This window comes from Lonchura striata, chromosome 11, assembly GCF_050655825.1.
Source record: "Lonchura striata isolate lonStrDom1 chromosome 11, ASM5065582v1, whole genome shotgun sequence".
Classification (NCBI taxonomy): domain Eukaryota; kingdom Metazoa; phylum Chordata; class Aves; order Passeriformes; family Estrildidae; genus Lonchura; species Lonchura striata.
In genome coordinates this window covers 8,746,861-8,763,563 of record NC_140713.1, presented here as the reverse complement: position 1 = coordinate 8,763,563, position 16,703 = coordinate 8,746,861, and the positions used below count along the sequence as shown (strand labels likewise).

At 39.6% G+C, this 16,703-nt stretch overlaps 1 protein-coding gene and 1 pseudogene across 14 annotated transcripts in view; one reads left to right on the top strand and one right to left on the bottom strand.

Moving 5' to 3' along the window:
* The window catches only part of LOC146766389 (centrosomal protein of 89 kDa-like), a 34,419-nt gene extending 18,763 nt beyond the window's left edge, over positions 1–15,656 (top strand). For 11 of the 14 annotated variants that reach the window (XM_085589200.1, XM_085589199.1, XM_085589203.1 and 8 more), the window contains exons 17-19: positions 451–540; positions 7,377–7,546; positions 12,513–15,656. In XM_085589200.1, coding sequence (XP_085445326.1) covers positions 451–540; positions 7,377–7,546; positions 12,513–12,735 — 483 coding nt within the window. In that variant the 3' untranslated portion in view covers positions 12,736–15,656. Of the gene's footprint in view, positions 1–334; positions 544–7,376; positions 7,547–12,512 lie in introns of those variants that run through there. The other 3 variants (XM_085589206.1, XM_085589205.1, XM_085589207.1) reach the window with 2 other exon arrangements.
* On the bottom strand, positions 334–5,325 carry LOC146766390 (E3 ubiquitin-protein ligase RNF182-like; annotated as a pseudogene).
* Positions 15,657–16,703: the final 1,047 nt, after the last annotated feature.

Below are 16,703 nucleotides of genomic sequence, written 5' to 3'. Positions count from 1 at the left end.
CAAATGTATCCTAGAAGCTGGGAGAATTTATTCTTAAGATCTCAATCTCTGGGATACCTGCTTTTAAATATTAGTCATACCATATTAGAAATATCCTTGCCTGAATGCCTGCCAATGTCAAGGGCTTGTTTGCAAGCAGATTACTAAATGTGACCTAAAGGATAAGTCTTATGCTTAAAAATGGGATCCCCACGTGTGCATACTTATATCTGTAGGAAAAAAACCGCAGAATTGGTTTGGTTTACAGTATGTTCCATTTCAGAATAATACTCTTTCACAGTATTCACAGTCAGTTGACAAATTATTAATGAGCCGTTATGAAAATAATTTCCAGGACTCTTTATCCATGTTGGTTCTTCAGAATGTTGGAGTTCAAAATGGAATTGCAGTGTCTGCCCTGACAAACAAACAGAGTGGTTACACATAGCTTTTTTTACTGCATGGTTGCAGGCCAGATGTTTGGAAAATGAGAATCATGGGGTTCTCAAGAAAATTGTAGAAGGCAGTCTGCGCTTAGGAAGATTGGAAGAAAAAGTTAAGGTAAGCAGTGTTTCTGAGCTAAACAGCTACTGTGAAATGTTTGGGTTTTTTTAGTGAGAAAAGTAGTTAATCTCTGGCTATGTTTTTATGAAAGATTTATGTATGGATTATCTTTAGAAGTTTTGAAAAAGCAAAATAGATCATCATTCTAATTTTCACTAGTGTCTTCTTCCATTGTATTTGTGCATTGCGTATCTGCCAGATCATCATGTTTACATCGCTACTTGGAGAATTATGACTAGTTGTAATAATATTTAAAGATTATTTTTGTTTCATTTTTTGCTCTCTGTTGTAATCCAAGTGTTCCGTCTTCTACTTTTTTGAGGCTGTAGTACTCCTTCAACTTGAAGTCCATTACCATTCAATTTGGAAGAATGAAAATGTTATCTCAGGTGTACAGTTTTCATCAAGTGCTTTCTTGTGACCATAGGGTAGAAGGTTAAGAAACTCAGAGGATGTTCAAACACCCAGCCTAGTTAGAGAATACATTATAAGTTATCTTTACAACTTTCTAAACAAAAAGCACAGGATATAATTGCAGTATAACAGTGAAATAAGTTTGAAACATTTATGTTTCAGCATCTTTGGTGCTACCATGATTATTTCTACTGTAATCTTAAAAAATGAAAGGAGAAAGATGCTATATTGGTTTCTATGTCTAGAAAGTTATGTATCTATTACTTTCAAAAGCTGTTTTATATTAAGTCAAGTTTGTTCAGTTTATCCTAAAGCAGAGAGTCTCCATATTCTACTTTGCCAGTCAAGACCTCCACTGCTATTCCTGCATCAAATGACACAAATGTGCACCACCACTATGTTAATGGAGACTATCTCCTTCTGCGCTTTCATTGTTAGGATCAACACGGCATAGAAATTAGCAACAAAGAAAAGAAATGAAATTGTAAGTGTAAAGAGAGAGCAGTAAGCTGAAAAACAGCTTGAATTTGCATGGACCCCTTAATAAAATACCTGAATGCACAAAACACTAATGTAAAAGAGTTACTTAATTATATCAAGACAGCCATCAAATATTTTTAGCTTTTTTCACTATCACTCCTGTCTAGCTCCCCTACTAAGACAGTGGTTTGTATTCTTTTTAAATGTGGATCTTCTGCAATGTAATAGATCTGTGACTACTGTAAGGGATAGAGAAAAGGTTGGCATAATATTAAGAACATTTACGTGTAGTGAATTATAAGTGCAAAACCAATACTGGCAAAAGAACAGGCAAGGACAACCTCCATACTTCACTGGATGCAGGAGGGAATACATTAACTTGGGATGAAGAGAAGGCAGACATACTTAACACCATCTTTTTCTCCGTTTTCAGCAGTAAGGCAGGTTGCTCTCAGGACAGCTGGCCTCCTGAGCTGGTAGATGGGAAAAGGGAGCCCTCTGGAGAATAGCCCCTCTATAACCTAGGAGGAAGCAGTCAGAGCTGTGCTAAACCATTTAGATGCTTACAAGGCTGTGGGCCCAGAGGGGATCCACCCAGGGTGATGAGGGAGCTGGCACATGAGCTTATCATCAGTCCTGGCTCACCAGAGAGGTCCAGGGGACTGCAGGTGCCAATGTGAAGCCCATCCTCAGGAAGGGCTGGAAGGAGGATCTGGGAAACGTCAACTCTGTCAGCCTGACCTCGGTGCTGGTAAGATTATGGAACAGATCATCCTGAGTGCCATCACAGGGCACCCACAGGATGGCCAGGGGATCAGAGCCAGCCAGCGTGGGCTTAGGAGGGGCAGGACCTGCCTGAGCAACCTGATCTCCTTCTATGACCAGGTGACCTCCTGGTGGATGCAGGACAGGCTGTGGATGTGTCTGCCTGGACTTCAGCAAAGCCTTTGGCACTGCCTCCCACAGCACACTCCTGGAAAGCTGCAGCCCATGGCTGGGCCAGGAGCGCTCTGTGCTGGGCTCAGAACTGGCTGATGGCCGGCCCAGAGAGTGGTGGTGAGGGTGCTGCACCCAGCTGGGGACAGGCACCAGTGGTGTCCCCCAGGGCTCTGTGCTGAGGCACTGATCAGTCCTGTTCAATATCCTCTTCACTGATGACCTGCATGAGGAGACTGAGTCCACCATCAGTAAATTTGCAGATGGCACCCAGCTGGGAGCATATGTTGGCCTGCTGGAGGGTAGGAGGGCTCTGCAGAGGGACCTGGACAGGCTGGATAGATGGGCTAAGTCCAACAATGTGGGATTTAACAAGTCCAAGTGCCGAGTCCTGCATTTTGGCCACAACAGCCCCTGCAGCGCTGCAGAGTGGCTGGAGAGTGCCCAGGCAGAAAGGGACCTGGAGGTCCTGGTCAACAGCCAGCTGAACACGAGCCAGCAGTGTGCCCAGGTGGCCAGGAAGGCCAGTGGCTCCTGGCCTGGATCAGGAATGGTGTGGCCAGCAGGAGCAGGGAGGTCTTTGGTACTGGTGAGGTCACACCTCGAGTGCTGTGTCCTGTTCTGGCCCCTCAGTTTGGGAAGGACATTGAGATGCTTGAACATGTCCAGAGAAGGCAAGAAGGCTGGCGAGAGGCTTGGAACACAAGTGCTGTGAGGAACAACTGAGGGAGCTGGGGTTGATTAGTCTGGAGAAAAGGAGACCCAGGGGTGACCTTATCACTCTCTATGTGAAAGGAGGCTGTGCTCACATGGGGGTTGGTCTTTTTTCCCAGGCATTTAGTGACAGGACAAGAGGACGCAGCCTTAAGCTGTGCCAGGGGAGGTTTAGGCTAGAGATTAGGAAACAATTCTTCACAGGAAGAGTGATTGGGCCCTGGAATGGACTGCCCAGGGCGGCGGTGGGGTCTCTGTCCTTGGAGCTGTTTAAGGTGGCTGGATGTGGTGCTCAGTGCCGTGGTTTAGTTGATGAGGTGGTGTTAGGTCATAGGTTGGACTTCATCATCACAAAGCTCTTTTCCAACCTAATTAAATCTGTGATTCTGTGAACTGAGAGATCGTGACTCAGTGCCATGGTCAGCATGATAACCTGAGGTGCTGCTTTGGCTGGGGTTCCCTGAGAGGTCTCTTTGTAGTTCATAATTGTAATTACCAAGCAGTTTGATGATCCATGGTAAGAAGAATTTGAGGAAGCCAGTTTTTCTGGTATTAAAACTATTCCTTTACAGTCAGAGTTCAGCACTGTTTTCTCTTTTAACATGAGCTTGGACATATAGTTTGTCTCATCAGGGAGTCCTTCATGCAAGGGGGACAGCTAACAAAGAAAAATCTTTTATAAAACACAGAAAAATGTTTTATAAAAAAGATTTTACTAAAAAGGTATTTTAGTCAAACATCTCTTACAAATTCTGTGAAAATAAACCAGGGTTTTGGACTTAGAACTGTGAATAGTAAGTCTCTGGTAACAGAATTTGCCCTCCAGTTCATCATTAGCCACCTTTTCCTTTCATTCATTGCAAGTGTAATTCATCTTTAAGTTATGCACACACTGTTGAAAGCAAGATTTAGATTACAACAAGTTCATTCATTCTGAACCTGTATTTGATAATAATTTTTAGTCATGAGATTTTAGTAAGAACAGAAACAACCTTTGTATTGAAGGCATTTACCATCTCCTACTGTAACTGCCCTATATGAGGAGCTGTGTATTTCAGAATATATTTACTATATTTAACTCTCCTACTGCCCTGTATGAGGAGCTGTGTATTTCAGAACTACACTTACTCATTGTAGAACTTCCTATTAGTATAAGGAGTTGCTCATGCCAGCACATTTGAAGGAGACAATGTTCTTATCACCAGTGCTCCTTTGCCACGTTCCTGTCAACATTAATCTGGACTTAGGGGAAGGTGCTTTGTGTCTGAAATCAGGATACCATGGGTTGATTTAAATCTTGTTGCCTACATGGCTTTTCTGTTCAGAGTGTTCATTCTGCTTTGTTAGACTCTAGATTTTTCCCATAGGAGACCCTTGAAAATTCATGGAGCATTGCTGGTTTTTTAAATGCAGCCACTTAAGAAACTGCTTCCATTGTTTTGTCAGTCCTAAAGATGGACTATTTTTCCCCAAATCTTTTAATTATTAGGGCAGGAATTCACCCCTATTTTTGCCCAAGTTACCAGTCAGGAAATACAAGGGCCTAGGTAGTACAGCATATAATATTGCAACACCCATTTTCCATTCATTCCCTTCATTCATATGTTCAAAATCTTACACTTTTTGATGTTAGCTGATGTATACTCAGAATCTCTAAATTATTCTGGTGTATGTCACTATTTTGTATACAATGTAGCTTCTTTCTCTGAGTTAATCATGTTTGCATAGAAAACAGAAAGTATAAACCAAATTGAAAGGAAATGCATTCATCTTACTGGTAAGGAAACACTGGATTCTGTTTCACACTCATAAGTTGATCTGGATACAGAGGAGAGAGAATGTACCCAAATTCATGCTGGCTTTTGTCTGAAGCTGTTTCAGTTTCCTCACACTTTTCCACTCAACTGTGAACTCAGAATGTGACTTGCACACACTGCCACTCACACAAAAGTGCTGCCAAAAGTCAGGGAAGAGAATAATATCCCCAGGAAAGTTGGTTATATGTCTCAGGCATTCTGAGCCTGCTGACTAGAACCTGTCTTTCTATGACTGCAACAAAACCATCTATTTCCAAGATCTCTGTGACAAACCCAGGAACCAAGGAGACAAGCCAGAATGGCAGAATGACCCAAAAAAATCATATATGCATATTTCCTCTATGTCCAGTCTGCTTTACTGTCTCTTTACCTGTGAGTAAATAATGTCCTCTTCAGTACCAGCACCTGCATCCATAATCATTTCTCGTCCTGCTTGTTATGTACATGGGGTGCCATGGCCAGCTCTAGAGGAGAATATCCTGACTTCCAGCTATGTGCTCACATCCTCTTCCTGAAAACTGTCATCTCCACCAGTCTGTTTGCTGCTACCTGCTTCACTTCAGAGAACAGTAATAGGTTATCTTGAACAATTCAAAGGTGTGAAGGATCTATAAATGCCAGCAGTTGCATGTGTCAGTGTGCCCAGGACCATCCCACCCTGCCCAGGCTGCATTTTACAGACTTAATTATAATTCATCCATAGAGGCAAGATCAGAGCAATGTATCACTCATGTCTTGTTTCAGACTATAATCATATGGCCATAATAAAAAGGTGCACTTTTCCCCTCTGATTTTGCAACCATTCTGCACATGGGACTCGGCTTCAGTTGGCAAAGGTAGAGCAGGAGTGCAGAGGCAGCTGTGGGCTATGGAGGAGCCAGAGGCCTGAAGCATCTCAGGCAGAGTGCAGCTTGAAACACAAACCTCAGCTTGAAACACACGCCACCCTGTAGCTGCATCAGTGAGCAGTGATGGAAAGCAGGGTTTCACCAGCCTTCCCCGTGATAAGGTCGAGAGGGAGGTTTGCTCTTGTTCTTTGAAATGATTATGGGCATCTAATCTACAGAGGGCATTTCAGGTCTCACACTTGGCTGGACCTGGCAAGTGCTGGGCTTTTACTGATGGAGGGGAAGGTTCAGCTGTTTCCCTATACTCTGCACTTCCTCTAGGCTGGCTCTGAGCAACCTTCTGCTCAGAAGGAACTTGTTTACTTTTAGCCTTCTATAACATTACTCTGCATTTTGAAGGCTTCTCTGGGAATCTAAAAAGTTGAGCATTGTTACTGGTTAACTTGCAAGCTTCTTATTCTTCTATTAGAACTGTCAGGGAAAAGTTAGGATAAAAATCCTATGTAAGTCAGCCTTAAATATTGAATTGCTAATATTCTAGGTAAATATTATCTGTTGTTATCCTATTACCTCTAGAAAATTAAACTTCACAATGCCACATTTTGCAAGTGCTAAAAAGGAAACAGTTTGTGGGGTTATATAGCCTTATATACAGTATGTCTAAAAATGCCTTTTTTTTTAATTCCTCCGAAAGGCAAACTTAAATCTTTCTCCCATGATTCAGATGTAGATAAAACCTTAGTGATTAGCACCTGAAATAAAACTTTATATTAGCAAGACATAAATAGCAGTATTGTCAAAGCTTCCCTAAATTAGTTTACAGTTTTATTAAAGGAGGTGTTTCCATCCCAAAACTCTGTTCTGTAGCCTGTGGGAAACATCACAGTGTGCAGAGAAAAATAACAGTTTTAGCATTCCATTTGTAATCATGAGAAAAGTAAGTTAATACTGGATTTTGGTATTGTCAAGAGCAGCAGCATCTAGAAATGCATAACAATGCACAAACCAGTTTTCAGTTTCTTGTGTGCTTATGCAGTTTAGTGGGGATGTTATTTCAGAAAGCAGTTACTTTGTACAAAAATAATTTCTTACTTTTGAGATGAGACCAGTCATTACTTATCATTTAGTTATTACAGCGACTAATGAAAAAATCACTTGTGCTCACTGAACAAGAGGACTTTTACGTGAAGCAGCAAGCAAAGTATTCTTTTCTTCCTCTTAGTATTAAGATTAAACATCTAACAAAACAGAAACACTTTTTCATGGCATGTACTGATAAGTATGACTGCTCAGCAAGTTGTAAGCAACATGTGCTGTAAAGTGTAGCATTGTATCTTGGGAAACAAACCTCTTTTTGCAGGTAATTGTGTTTACTGTAAAACAAGCATACAGTATGGTATTCATTGTACACACTAGTTTTATATGCAGAACAAAATGAAGTGTAATACCTTCAACTTAACAAATAGGTTAAAAAGATCCATAGTGCAGCCTACCTGGCATAATTAAGCAAGGCAGCATAGATCTAAAGATTCAGTTGAAAATATTTAACTCTTTTGTTGGTAATGACTTGTCCTTATTTCTCCTATAATCACACTTTTTTTTCTATTAACTTTAACCCTTACAGGTATATAAAAAGAAAGCAGCTGGGAAGCTTGAAGATATTAATCTCAAGATGACTGAGCAGGAGAAAGAATTTGAAAGGAAGACTGCTCAGTATGAGCAAGAAAAGAAGCACCTGCAGCGTCTGCTGCAAGACAAAGAGGAAACCCTCAATGAAGTGCTGCAGCAAAACAGGTGAGTGGGGCACAGGCAGGAGCCATCCAGGCAGGGCAGACAGGTAAAGGGACGAGGGAAAGCACCTGCACACAGCCACCAGCAGAGTCTCCTGTGGTATGTTCTGAAAATGAAAATGCTGAAACCCTGCTCGTGATTCCCAGCTCTCAGAAAGGTCTTTGGAAAGAGGAATTTATTCTATATGGCTACTGCTGTTCTTAAGACTTCTTAAGAAGGATATCAGTCTGAGAAGGATGTCAATCTGTGCAAATCTGATCATTTGAAAGGATTCTATAAATCAAAATATATGTTGATTTATTTTAGTAGAACCTTCTGCTAAAGGCTGAACACTTTCCCATTCATACCCCTCAACAGTTTTCAGAATAGTAGGAAGTGAAGGGAATCTAATGAGGACACCAAAGATCTATTTTCTTTTGAATCTGTTTTACTGATCTATTAACAAGTGACTTAGACTGGCTGTGTGCAAAGTAAAGAGAAGAAATTGTAACAGATTTATAGAAGATTATGACTGCAGTGTTGAGATATCCTTTAAATAGAGAGTCCTTTAAAGGTATTTTCCCCTCTGATAGTGGAAAGCTTCATAGCACGTTTACATTATCAGCATAAAAGAAAACTAGTTTCAGTTTACAACTGAAGAAACTGCAGTCATTTCTCAAGTCATCACTGCTATTGTGAAATAATAGATTTAAATAGATTTTATCAGAAAATAGAAAAACAGGGCTTGGTATCATCTATCTTATATCACTGCAGACCTTCTCAGTTACTTTATACAGTGCAATTAAACAGTTGTAAGTAGCAGAGTTGTACAATGAACATTCAGTTAATCTCTGAAATTTGCATTAAAAACCAAATTGAACTGATCCACATTTCTCTGAAAACATTTATTTAGGATTTTAAACTAATTAAATGACTTTCATATGCCTGGGCTCATGTTACAGATTTTTACTCTAGAGAACAGCAATTAAATATAAAAGGTTTATTTCAAAGTCGGATAGAGCATAGTTTGAAGTCCCACAATATTAATAATTCAAAATTTACTCTTCTAGCCCCAAAGTAGACAAATTAGATGATGTAACCCAGATGAATAAAATAATTAATTACACTTTCCATACAGTATACTAAATCACTTTTGCCTTTTCAGTTGAAATTAATTAACTTTTTCTTCAGTAAACACTCACAATTAATACTTGCAGCTACCTTTTAAGAAACAGGATCTGCACCTGGAACTACACCATTGTAATCCATTTAACTCTATGATAATGAAGAAAAGTGGTTTATGGAAACCAGCCCAAGATTAACCCCATCAAGATATGTCTTTTATTTCTGTAGTTTCCAACATTATTGAATGGTATAATGAGTGACTTCGTTTTTTTGGTGGTTGTTAAATCTCAACTGTAATTATTAGACTACAATATAATGAACACAACTCTAAAAGTAAAAAAGAATTTTTACTGTCATCTTACAAGTAGTATTTTGGTTAACTCATGATTCACTATTTTCATTTGATTACTATATAAAAAATGTAGATTAAAAAATTTTAAATGCTACTGAGAGATCAGCTGAATTCTACACCTATATAAGCAATAATAAGTTTTTATGCTTATGAAACAAAATCTATGAAACCAACTAACATGATGATGTTCTTATGAACTAGTGATACTGTTGGCTGATACTCTTCTTATGAACTAGTTTCTTCATATTCCATTATTTTTCTCAAGTGCTGCAATATAAAATAGTTTACCAAGGTAATCCAAATAGGTATCTACTCTTTTATGCCTATCAGCCAGAAATTGAGCATGTAGTTTGGTCTCCTTTGTGTATTTACAATTTTACAAAGTTTATTATTTTCTCTCTCTGTTCACACAGTCACAGGAGTAAGGAGGGGAAAATTATTTGTAGTTCAGATGTTGCTCAACATCTACAGCTTGGCAACTAGTCAGTAGTGCTAGGAGAGTACCAAACATTTAGATTTATTGTGACTAGCTGTATTTACAGAGTAGATTTCTAGTCCAGAATACTATCTAGGTGATAATGTCTCTGTGCAAAATGCCTACATTAAGATAAGTGCATACAATAAGTATTTATTGTCTAATTTCTAATTTCTTCTCCAATTTCACTGTTAGATAATGCAAATCAGAGTAGCATGCCACATTTTAAGCAGAAAAGCCAGTTTACTTTAAAATCCAGCTGAAGGTGTGATGAATCACTGTAAGCAGGTGAAGACAGAAAACTATTTCATATCATTTATTTTGCTCTTGCATTTAGTTTAATAATATGGAGTCAGGAAATTGGGACAAGTCTGACTTAGCTACCACCATGAAATTCTTTCTGAGAAAAGCATACAGTACCCATTGTTGCTGGTGAGTTTTCTTGAAAAGCAAAGTGAGATCCCCCTTCAGCTCTGGAAGCAGCAGCGTGCTGCCAGTGAGCCCCTGCAGGATCAGCAGCCCCGGGGTGAAGCTGGAGAGGAGCTCAGCACGCCCGGCCGGTGGCAGGTCCCAGCACCCTGCACAGCCCCGTGTGCCCAGGGGCAGAGAAGCTGCAGTCACAGCACGGCCCCAGGGAATGCTGTGGAGACTGAGATGTCTTCTGTTCTTAACAAGTGTATCCAAACTAGCATGGGCTTTCATCAAACAGAACAGACATGACTTGCCTTTTTTTTTGTCCCCTCCTGCATTCTTTCACCTCATAACAAAAATCAGGAGTTCCACTACTTAGTCATTGCATCCAAGGGATGAGAATTTTTCTACTTAGTTTTCAAAAAGAAACACATATAGATATAGTTGTACTTTTGATAAATAAAAGCTTTTAAAGATAGGCAGATTTCCCTTCCTGGAAGCTGCTCTTTAGAGCCTTATTGGTAATTACAGCCTTTGCTAGACAATATTGCAAATTCCCAGCAACCTTTAATGAGAAAGCAATAGCATTTTTTTTTTCAGGCAGCTGATAATGACATCTTTATTAGTCACTGAGTAACCTTAAGAGATATCAATATCAACCTTTCCTTAAATAAGAGGTTTGAGATATAAACAAAGTTAATTACGTGATTCTAGGGTAAAAAAAACAGGTTCATAAATGTTTCCAGTCTTATTTGACAGGTCATAGACCTTTATGAGTTTTCTTGGTCAAAGTTTATTTCATAAGACTTCTGCTGAGAAACAGTACCTCAAGGTAGTTACAGCTGCTGTGCTTTGGATGCAGAATGTAAATTTGAAAGTGCATTAAACTGTCCTTGGAAGAGGATCAACAGCAGAAAAGCTTTGCAGTTGTGCGTAGGCAAGGGGGAGGAGTTGTGTTATCTGAGGTGACATACAAAATTATAACCATAATAAAAACCTTTGTGATGAGGCATATACAAATAAACTGTCACAGGATAGACGAAAATGGATTCTTGAGCAGCCCAAATAAGATTCTGAGATTTAAGGCTGAATGAATTTTGTTCAATGAGAGCATGGCTTTTTTAAAGCAGAACCTTTCAGAACCTACTTCTAGTAATTTTTTCATCCTCAAACATCAGTGGGGCACTGGAATTTTGCTTACTCTCAGTAAGTTATAAAATCCTGCATTTTGGCTAGGTTAGAGGTTGAATGAAATTTTTATTTTTAATTAATAATAGCCTACATTAATAAGAAATTAATTTAATGCCTTTTGTCTGAAGGCATCTGGAAACAGCATATGTATCTAGTTTTAAATGCCAAGTGGCAAAGACTTGTATTTCAAGAGGCAAACCAGCTGTAGAGGCAAGGAAATTTTGGTGTTGAGAAAGATGTACAGACCACCAGCAGCTGTAGCAACCAAACTGCTCTGTAATCCAAATTCCTTAAGGGAAGGGAAGTTGTGACTAGCAAAAAGACACCCTCTCCTCAGCCAGCTCTGCTGAGTGCATTTTTAAATTCCAATCAGGTCAGAATTTTCAAGCAAAATCCTCTTGTGTAACTACACTTGGGATGCCGCTGCTTCTTCTCAGATGCTGACCTGGGAAGCAGCTGAACTGTGAAGCAGCACGTTGTGCCACACTGCAGAGCCTTACCTGGGACTGCAGCGTGCTGTGTGTGCAGCAGGGTGCTCTGACTGCTCCAAAGCCAGGTCAGTCTGCACTCTCTGGCTCTGCAGCTCTCAGCTCTGTTTAAAATTAGTCCTCCAAGAAGAGTTCAGATTCACAGAATGACTGGCTTGGAAGAGACATTCAAGAACATCGAGTGCAACCCAGCCCCAACACCTCAACTCAACCCTGGCACCCAGTGCCACCTCCCAGCTTAGTTAAACACATCCAGGGATGGTGACTCCACCACCTCCCTGGGCAGCCATTCCAGAATTTTATCACTCATTCTGTAAAAAACTTTTTCCCAATGTCCAACAGATATTGCCCTTGACACTGCTTGAGACTGTGTCCTCTGGTTCTGTATTAAAATATGTGTTCCTATTTTCCATACAGCAGCTATGCTTTCCACGTCAGTTGATCTTCATTTCCTTATTTTGTATTTTGGCATACACTAGGAGTCAAAGGAAATCCAGGTTCCTGGGATTTATCTACCTTCTAAGTTGCTACCACTTTGTTTGGCTCCCACAAAGAAGCTGAGCACAGAGTCTGGCACTGATCAGACCTTTGGGCTCAAGGGGTGAGCACAGTGCTCTGGGCAGAAGGGGCAGTGCTGTGTGGGAAGCAGAGCTGTGCTCACCAGGGAGCCTCAGTCAGTGGAGAGTGGTATCACACTATTTGCTCTGTGTGCACACTTAATCCAACTTTTATTACATAATGGGTAGTTTTATATGGGTACTTTTCTGGTCATATCCTTTTTAGCATTACATTTAATGAGCTTTTTCAAAAGCAAGAAATGAATTCATTTCAATCAGGCAATTTCAAGCACCTAAATACAGGCCATTTCTAATTTGCTTATCCACATAGTGTAATTCTGCACTGCTGAAACATTGTTAAAGTTGGGATTTCTCTTCATTTTTTTCCTAGGAAAACAGAAGGGGAACTTGAAATCATGTGGGAATCCACAGCCAAAGAAAACAGGAGAATGAGAGAACTCTTACAGAAATCCCTGAGGAAGAACAACACCTGGAATGCTGTCACAGTTCATGAACCACACTCTCAGGACCTAGTTTATGGACATGATTTTAGCTACTGTGATGTGAAAACTTCATTCCCTACTGAAAATGAAATTCAGCAAGAATGTCAGTGATAAGAATCTGCTTCTCATCCAAGAAAGAAAACTTGGTGCCTTAATTTGACTTTTTCAGCAGCACAAGGTGTGATGGAATGTTTGCTGTCATCAATATTAGTGTATTTTTAAAGTCATCAAAATGACAGCAGCACATTCTCTACTTGTACTGTGAATAATGTAAATCTAGCCTAAAATATTACTTTGCTCTTTGAAGCAAAAGCTATTAATTTTTAAGACAAAATGTGGTACAACCTTAACATGTCAAGACAACTAACTAGTTAACAGGATAAGGTGCTGGTAAGCTTGGTGTTCAGCACAGGCACACACCATGCCACAAAACCAGTGAGCAGCAAGACAGTGCTTGTTAAAATTAAAAGGACGACTTTCAGTAAATTCTCCCTAAAATGCCAGATGGAGGATGATCCAAAAAGTGTGGCTTGTAATTTTTCTCCTGAGGAAGCATCTTGACTTCCTCAGATGCAAGGATGTCCTAGATAGTGTGCCAAAAATCAAGGACAGAGAAAAATTTGACTGTGGAGCAGACAAGACTGAAACATGCTCATGACAACTCCTGGTGCCTGAATGCACAACTGTGCTGTGTGTAGATTTACAGGATCCCTGGAGGTGTTGGGAAGCTCCTACCATGAGTTTGCCAAGGGGAGGAGCTGCCAGCCCAGAATGCTCTTCCAGATTGTTTGGTTCATCCTGCTTCAGACTCTGTGGCTTCAAAAGCCACCCAGAGTATTCTCTGAAACAGTGCTTCCTGTATATGCCTTTAGATTATTGACCTGTATTTGTCTTAGCTTTCAGATTTGTTGATTTTCACAATATTGCACATCAACTTTCTAGTAGTATGTATTGCTCTGATATGGCTTTGTTTTGGATTGACATTTAACTTGCTGGATGAGCTTTTTGGTTTTGCTTCATTTTCATAACGGAACACAAATGATACCAGAAAATTGTAACAATACAAAAAGCATGTAACTATATAATAGTTGTGTAGAATTAGAAATAATGAATAATTTCATTGACTTTGAGCAAAATTAACAAAAAGAGCATAATGCCATGTTAAAATACTAAAAAAAATACATAATGTTTGTGTCTAAAAAGGTTCCTGCAGCGTTTTTCATCATGCTATGGCTTTGTTCAGGAGAGGGTGGGGACAGCACTTCCTATCACACAGTGATGTTCAGGGACAGGCAGATTTTCAGCTTTCAAAGCCAGGTTCTGCAGTGCAGTGCAAAGCTAAAATATCTACAGGCTTCCAGAGCACTGTCAGAACCTCAGTGCCCTCAGATACTGCCCTGATTGTAGGAAAGCACCAAAGTAGCTGAGTCATATATATGCAGGCAAGGTTTCAGGATGTACTTTAATTCCTTCCCTATAATAGGAATAACACGAGTGCAACAGCCTTACCAGTTCATCAAGATACGACTTCAGCATGCCAGAGTCTTTTAGACACTGATTAACAGAACTACTGTCTAACAGCACACTAGCTTTTGGTCTCTGCCCAGAGACTTAACAAGAGCTACACTTTGAATCCTTTCACTCTCCTGGCTTTTTCAACTTCATTATTTTAGGACTCCATGCCTCAGCATAACAACCAGAAACTATTTTTATGCACAGTCTTAAATAACTTCATTAATATGTGAAATTGTCACGGGGATGGTCTATCACTAAACCAGTCCTGTCCCCTATGTTCCTTGAATTTGAAAAAGAAACGAATTTGAAATGTCAGGTCTGAAATACCTCTTCAGGTCAGTTAGACAGGCGTACACACTCCTCTGGTTTCCACACAAGCTCCAATCTGCAGTTGTGCAGACTCTGGAGCAGCATGGAACATGGCCATACCCTCAGCTTCTCACCTTTTTAAAGGCAGGTTTGGAAAATAAGTCCTTCAGGTCATATTTTTTAATATAAGCATCTCTCAATATGCAAATACAATCTCAGAGCTGATTCATTATTTACAATATTATCCTCATCTGGGTTTAATTGCCCTTTTGAGTATGTTTTGAGAGTTTGTAACAATCAGCAGCTTCACAAGGAAAAGCTATTGTACTGGTAATTTCTTAGAAACAGAAGCAAGATTTTCAAAACTCTCAATGTTGGCCTAACTGTTCTTCCACTGACGTGACCTGGGAATGTCTTAGAACTGTACTTTTGCCACGCCTGCTGCCCGTTTTCACAGCTCTTGTTTTAGAGTAGATTTCAATACATGGTTCAAAGGGCAGCAGCTTTGTTCAGAAATGCTACACTTACTTTGCCATTCGCATATCATTAAAATACGACATTAAACTTTAAATAAACTAACATTTAATCAAATCCCTGGTTGATTCTCCATACTCAGTTTCCACAGGAAGAAGATTGATAAAACGTTACGTCCCATGGATGAAAAAGTCTTTCTGTGGCTCAGGAACACTTTTCTGGCATAACAAAAATCCGGTTATAGGCTATTTTAAATACATATGAACATATTTCAAATACACATGAACCCATTTGACATATTTGGATGTAAAATACTGGAATTGTTTCAAATCAGCAAAAGTAAACCCATTTGCAAGTGTGCCAAGTGCTGTACAAGTAGAATTGATAATTAGACAGGTGCTTCCCTCCAGTTCCTTCCAAGTTGATTCTCTTTTATTAACAGCTGAAAGTGTTTTCCTGTAAATCTCTTTGAGATGAAACATAAACCTTATGCTCTGTATTTCGTCTTGCATTAAGTTTTGCAACTTGGTTGTAGTATAATTCTATGTACAGTAAACATGCAATGTAATGCTTATTGTTGGCCATTGATTTTAGGACTAAAAAGAAAATATTAAAAGGCTAGCATTACATGAATAAATATTCTTTTGAAAAAAAGAAAATATGTTTTTTATTAAAACATGCAACATTTAAACATAAAAGGAAAAATAAAAACCAAGAGAAAAGTCCTGCTAAAATGTCTAACAAAGTTGGTAATTTTAGGAGTTAAATTGCCTAGTAGGCAATACCACTACCTAATCAAATGAAAATCCAATGTCTCAAAAGCTGTCTAGAAGGAAGAACTCAAAATGTGTGTGCAGTGCCAGGAACTGGGCTCAATCCTTGTGGGTTCCTTCCAACTCAGGATATTCTGTGATTCTGTAAGTCATCTTTCACTCTGTAGAGGAAAGATAACCAGATCCAAGTAGTTAATTAGGGTTCAGCTGCAGCTCTATCTAATACTGTATGAGGTAATATGTTTAGATTTAATTCCATAAGAATTTGCTATAGTAAAATACACTCTGTTGTTTACCCTTTATTCTTTCACATTATCTGCTGCCATTATTTCTTTCTCAGCTGAAGCCAGGTGGGTGGAGCTGTGTCACCTCGGTTCCAATCAGCTGAATAGCTTTTTGCAAGAGCTGGCAGAAGGGTTTTACCGAGTGTCATTTGGTGTTGGATCAGTGTAAGTGCAAAAGGTACAGCGTAACACGGCTAGTGCTTTTTAATCTAAGTAGAAGCACATTTGTTGCAATCAAAAAAATATCAAAGATTAACAAAGGTGCTAAGATCACAGGAGATCAGATACTGTCTTGATATTGCAGCCCTTAACTGATTTCACATGCATTTCCTGCTCTCATTCTTAATAGCATTTTTTATAGCTCTCATTTTTTCCTGCTCTCCTTTTCTTCAGTCTCTAGATGATTTTCATATCTTCTAAGTGTGTCCTGCTGTAACCAAATCAGCGTTCTGGAAGATGAGGGTTTTAGTCTTAAGACCATTTAATGATTTATGCCACTGTCATAAATCTTATTGAGTACCATCACATGGCACATACAGCACAAGCAAGGGATCAGGCCCAGCCAGCACGGATTTAGGGAATACAGGTCCTGCTTGGCAAACCTGATCTCCTTTGATGACCAATGAATGACCTCTTAGATGAGGGAAAGGTTGATATCCACAACCAAGACTTCAGCAATGCTTTCACTACTGTGTCTCAAAACATTCTCCTGGAGAGGTGGGCA